At 45.0% G+C, this 6,000-nt stretch overlaps 1 protein-coding gene across 6 annotated transcripts in view; it reads right to left on the bottom strand.

Annotated features, from left to right (window-relative positions):
• Positions 1 to 855: 855 nt before the first annotated feature.
• Positions 856 to 6,000, bottom strand: part of LOC118094852 (collagen alpha-1(XV) chain) — a 49,866-nt gene continuing 44,721 nt past the window's right edge. For 3 of the 6 annotated variants that reach the window (XM_060281486.1, XM_060281487.1, XM_060281488.1), the window contains 6 exons: positions 5,738 to 5,872; positions 5,264 to 5,326; positions 4,678 to 4,746; positions 3,300 to 3,494; positions 2,917 to 3,032; positions 856 to 2,130 (listed from right to left, as the gene is read on the bottom strand). In XM_060281486.1, the coding sequence (XP_060137469.1) occupies positions 1,932 to 2,130; positions 2,917 to 3,032; positions 3,300 to 3,494; positions 4,678 to 4,746; positions 5,264 to 5,326; positions 5,738 to 5,872 (777 nt within the window). In that variant the 3' untranslated portion in view covers positions 856 to 1,931. The remainder of the gene's footprint in view (positions 2,131 to 2,916; positions 3,033 to 3,299; positions 3,495 to 4,677; positions 4,747 to 5,263; positions 5,327 to 5,737; positions 5,873 to 6,000) is intronic. The other 3 variants (XM_060281485.1, XM_060281484.1, XM_035135559.2) reach the window with 3 other exon arrangements.

Raw genomic sequence — 6,000 nt, 5'->3', positions numbered from 1 at the left:
CATGCCATTCTGAAGCCAGTTACTGTTTTCCCCAACTCCTTATTCACCAGTAAAGTTTGAAGCAGCCTCATTGTTAAACTTGGTAGGAAACTAAAGGTGCACCCCAAAATTTGCTTTGTATGATTTGTCTTGGTGACTGGGAAGCTGCCCTGTTGACTTCAACAAAGGAATCCTCTCCATTCAAAACCACTGTAGTTTTTGTTTTGGAAACGCTCATTAATGTGTGGTGACCAAAAAGAGTAACTCTGGGTATGCTAAGCTTTAGGTCTTCACAAATGATACACACATGCATATCTCCAGGAAAGCGTCCTCTAAGTTGCCTTCAACCTGTTTGAATTCAGGACCCCCCTTCAAGCCAAACATGCATTTGGGGACCCATTTCTTACAGCTTTTTTTGGCCATACATTTGCATGACGGTAGCACTGCTTTTGTGACCCACCTTAGATCAGCCCATAACCTAATAGTGGGTCCTCCTGACCCACCAGTTCAAGACCACTGCTCTAGGAGATTTGTGTCTTGCCCAATATTTCGTTCCTTTTGGTGTAAGACACTGGACTTGTCCACACTTAGCTTGTCTCACGCCTAGAAAGCCAAGACCAAGTGGTTTTCTGTTTGCCCCACCACTTTCCCTTGGGAAAACTCACTCTTTATCACTGAATGCACGGAAAGCCCAATTGATGTGTGTTCTGATTCAGCAGTAAAGAGTGGGTTTTCCCAAGGCAAGTGTGGACAAGCCCACTGTCAAGCATGGCTCCATCATGCCAATATTCTTCTAAAAGAATAAGAGGTATGCACACCCCTCAATAAGCTCTGGGCTACCACAAATCCCCAGGAGAGACTCCCCTGTGAGACTCCATTGAACAGTATTTTTATGCTGTTTTATGGTTGTGTTATGCATTAACTTTGTTAATGGTGCGCTATAAAAGTCCACAAGTAGTTGGATGCTGACAGTTAAAAAGACATGGCACAGAAGCAAAAGAGAATGACAAACGAACAATTTTTATTTCACACCGGACCTTCTCCATCATGGAGACTTATTACAGTGTGAAAAAACATGTCAAAAGATGGATGGAATTAAACCCCCCTCTAACCAACTAAGCTATCCTTTAAAAAAAATCGTTGAAAAATATATTGTGCTAACATAAATTAACCTCCTTTTATATATTGTAAACAAATGTACAGTCAGTAAAATGACTTAAAACAGGAGTGAGGAAACAGAGAATAGATTCAAAAGTTGAAGGTGAGAGGAAATAGGATTGTAGGGAGGAAATTACACGTCCAAGCTGCTGGGACGAGGGAACTGAAAAGAGGACGTCTCCAGAAGTTTCCAACAGTTCTACTAATGTTGTTAATGGTGCATTGTCTCAGAGAGGGGGCCTACTTTGAAGGCCTGTAAGGTATGTATGTTCAAATATTTCTCGCTGTCTGATTTCTGTGACCATTCACCAAACTTTCTGGTCACACCGTGTATAATAAACCAAGCTTTCTTTGTTTCTTCATGCAGGAGCTTCTTGTGGGCATAAGATTAAGGGTTAACACACATCCATAACAAGCACACGTTGTAACTCCAGCAAAAGTTCCTAAACGTCTCTGCAGTGTGTATATGAGCATACTGTACATGAGTGCTGATGGTGCACATTTACGTAAGTCCAGGTACACACATTGTAACAAAGCAGAAGCCCCATTTGCACCTGCCTGCGTGAGGTGCTGATTCTACACATCAGCACACATGACAGCTTGCTGAGGTGCAGGCGATGCATAGCTTTCTTTCCTCTCAAACATTCTTTCCCAGCTGGGGTGGAAAGATGGGTACCTGCATTTTCCACCTCATGTGTCTTAAGGGTCAAAGGCTTATTTCATTCATCCTGATCCAGCCTTTGTAGCAACTGGCTCCTTCTGCTGTTCCTTGCTGATCTGAAGCTGCGCTCATCTCAGAAGGCATTTTCCACGCATAGAACAACCAGGGAGTCTGAGCAGCTATGTGCGTCCGCTGTGAGGAACTTGCCTCCGGCTGGAGGTGAGGCAAGGCCTTTGGACTGGCTGGAGGCTGTTCGCCACTCCTGACAGTCTTGATTTTCGGCCTGGTGGCCTCCCAGTTGTTTGACACCATGCCAGACTGCCTTCTGTCTCCTGAACATACAAACAGCAGGGACATACAAAAGTGGATAGCTGACGTCAACTGCATGGCACAAAAAAGCACCCATCCGGTCTTGTCTCAATCCATTATTCCCAAGGGCCAAACTAGCCACAATGGCCGTGGTTGCATGTGCTTAAATGTTGAACTATCATACCAATAGCATAGAAAGAGGTTGGATCTGAATTTAACAGCAAAAGGGAAGCACACCCTAGTGTTTCCTGCAGATTCCATTTACACCTCCCAGCAGTTCCTCTGCCCAGGTGTTTTTCATAGATAGGTAGACTCTACACACACGTTAAGAAATGCTGTGAAAATGCTTTTTTTTTTAAAAAAAAAAAGTTTTGAAAAATATTTGCCATAGTTCACAGTCGCCATCTAGTGTCACATTTGTGAATTGCACTTTGCAGCACACTGAAAACGTTTTATTTGCAGCTGTGTAGCTGAGTCCATAGTCATGGTTCCTTCCATTACTCATGGTAAGTGGAGAAGAAAAGCACATGGAGAGACAAGCTGTGGAGCAGGGGAGGTACGTAATAGGCAAATGCAGGTTCTGAACTCCTCACCTGTGTGCTTAATAAACCTTCCCCAGAAATTTAACATGTTTGACAAAGTTGACCTCATTACCCTTTCTGGGCCTCCTGAATATTCCCTACCCAGATATTCCCCAATTAGGTACAGTCCCATTTATAGGGGAACTGGTGAATATAGTTTGGGATGCCCTGCTTTCCATCCCATACGATCACATATACAGATACTTTCTCTCCCCACATGATACTCACCACATAGGATCCGTCATGACATTGCGCCCACTGAAGGTGTAGATGGGGAACTTTGGGGAATTGAAACGAGCAGCACTACTGAAGAGCGAATTCCAACTCTTTGCCAGCAGCTGGCCCTGCAACAGAAAGAATGCTTTTCAAGCTAGAAAAGAGTCAACAGAGGCTGCAGGCCCCACAACATTATTCTACAACCAGAGTGCCTCAGCCACAGCAGCGGAAGGCACAAGAATCCTGCCCTTCCCAAAAACATCATCACTTATCCATAAGAATTAGTTGGGCAGTTGCTAAGCAAGCACCACATGCCTTTTTTACCAGGTACCAGTGCTCTCCCCAGAAAAGATGTCTGCATCAAATTAAGAATTCAACAGGATGTTGCTACTAGCCTTAAGGTTGACAATAGGCAGGCTCCTGTCAGTTCTCTTCACGATGGAGACTAGGCTTTGAGTGGGTGATGACAGGAAAGCCCGGAAAGTTCCACGCAGCTTCGCCTCCTGTGATTGCCGATAGCACCGCAGGTCAACGCCACCAATCCCATTCATGCCACCGGTCAGGGGGATGTTGAGGGCCGCTAGGCGGAGCTAGAAAAATTAAGGGATTTTAGTTAAACACCTGACACCTAAGGAGGACAACAGGGTGGAGTAGATCAACCAGAGGAGCGGCGTCAATCAACCAGTCAGGTTCTTGTTATGGCCTTGCCAGGTTTTGCATCATATCTTCAAGGGGGCCTCCAGAACGAAGAGATTGCTACAGCAAGGTCTACCAAAAAAGGTAAAGGTAAAGGACCCCTGGACAGTTAAGACCAGTCAAAGGCAACTATGGGGTTGCGGCGCTCATCTCGCTTTTCAGGCCGAGGGAGCTGGCATTTGTCCACAGACAGCTTTCCGGGTCATGTGGCCAGCATGACTAAATTGCTTCTGGCGCAACAGAACACCATGACGGAAACCAGAGCACATGGAAACACTGTTTACCTTCCCGCCACAGCAGTACCTATATATCTACAGTGGCACCTTGGTAGTTGAACGGCTTGGCCCTAAACAAATCAGCTGCCAAATGCCACAAACCTGGAAGTGAGTGTTCCGGTTTGTGAACGTTTTTCAGAAGCCGAACGTCCAACGCAGCTGCCGATTGAGTGCAGGAAGCTCCTGCAGCCAATGAGAAGCCACGCCTTGGTTTGCAAATGGTTTTGGGAGTCGAACGGACTTCGGAACAGATAAAGTTCAAGAACAAAGCTACCACTGTACTTGCACTGGTATGCTTTCAAACTGCTAGGTTGGCAGGAGCTGGGACAGAGCAACGGGAGCTCACCCCGTAGTGGGGATCTGAACCGTCGACCTTCTGATTGGCAAGCCCAAGATGCTCAGTGGTTGTTTTTTTTTTAATATTTATTAAAAAAATTCCAATCAAACCAAATTATATATTCCAAATTATACAAATTATCCAATAATCAAACAAATCCCAATGTTATGCCTAATTATAAATTATTATTATTATTTAGCTGACTTCCCATGCTTTGAGATCGGATGGAATCCTAATCATCTCATATTTCTACTGCATTTCAAAATATTACAATAATTCCCTTAATACATTCTGATGTTAATCCTTCATTATTTCAGCGGTTTAGACCACAATGCCACCCGTGTCCCTCCCCACCCACTGCTGCTAAATTCTTTGTCTGAGACAATCACTCAAAAACAAGAAGAAAAAGGCAAGCTGTTGTGCCAGCAGCTTGTCTGCCTTACACTCCTCTCCTGTTGAACTTACTGAAGGGATCCTCTGGGGGATGCTAGGTGGTACAGTCTGGACGGTTGCTTGGCTCTTGTCGTTTTGGACCTAGGAAGACAGGATACATGGTGAAACAAAACAATTATTTAATGTGACTCAGCTTAAACTCAAATACTGTGTCGAGCTCCTAGAATGCATGCGCACATAAACTGCAGCAGAGTATAGCCACCCCCAGACACCATCTGCCCCTCCTACTAGCTATGCACGGAGTGCAAGAGAACTAGGAAGGAGATGAAGGTGCTAGCAGCAGAACCACATGCAGCCTATTCCCAGTAAGAGTTTTCTGCCTGTCCGTAGCTGTGATGGGGCAGTTGTTGAGAAGAATTAAATAGACCCGCTGAGGCTGGAGTAAGGGGTTGTTGGTGTGTAGAGGTTTCATCATTACTTTATCCAGCAGTTAACTATGTTCTTCTGCGAGTGCAGAATGGGTATACTGTAATATTTTATGGGCTTTCGGTTTCTTTGCGCTCCCCACTTTCATCCCTTTAACTTATGCCAGAGCAAAACTCAGGAGACCTGCTGAACAGGCAATGGCAAAGCATTAGAAGTTGGAAGAAGTCCACACCTGATTTCTCTCTGTAGACACCGAAGGGTCATCTCCAACCAGTAAAGACTCTGAATCCTCCAGCTGATCAAGAGACAATAGAAACGTAACAGGGATAACTTAAGGCTGGACCGAAACGTGTAAAAAAAGAGCATTTGTTCTCATGTGCGAAAAGTTTTTTTTTTAAAAAAATGCCATCAGGACAAGCATTGCCCAGATAGCTCAAGCAAGCGAGCCACAAAAGCATAACTTAATATCATCCTGATTTTTAAAAATAAAGAGAGTAGCTGAGCAGCCCTCTTGGATCACGGCAAAGGGTCTAAACAGTCCAGGGAATTGTAGAGCAGTCCTACCTCCTGCTGATGCAATAAACCCACTACAACACCATCCCTGGTAAGTGGCTGCCATTCTCCTGTTTCATATAGTGGCCAACCAGATGCTTGTGTATCAGATATTGAGCGAGTCATGCACATTAGTGTCCCAATGTTTTCCTACCAGAAGCCTGCTCCATCCCTTGGGGGTTCGGAAGAAAGCTTCATTCCCTTCACTGACGTAAACCAAGCTGCCTTCAGGAATGGAGGAGGCCGATTTGAACAGCAGCTCTTTTGACTTGAAGATCCACGTGGAGTGCTGGAGAGTAAAGAAGAGCAGGTGTCTTTATTAAAAGCACACTTACCCTCAACTGGTGGAAGGCTTTGCAATTCAGCGATCAAGAAACCTGTCGGTTAAGGCTATCTTGTGCTGCCTCTCAAGCTCCA

The sequence above is a fragment of the Zootoca vivipara genome, chromosome 13, assembly GCF_963506605.1.
Source record: "Zootoca vivipara chromosome 13, rZooViv1.1, whole genome shotgun sequence".
NCBI lineage: Eukaryota > Metazoa > Chordata > Lepidosauria > Squamata > Lacertidae > Zootoca > Zootoca vivipara.
This window is presented reverse-complemented; position numbering and strand designations above follow the sequence as displayed.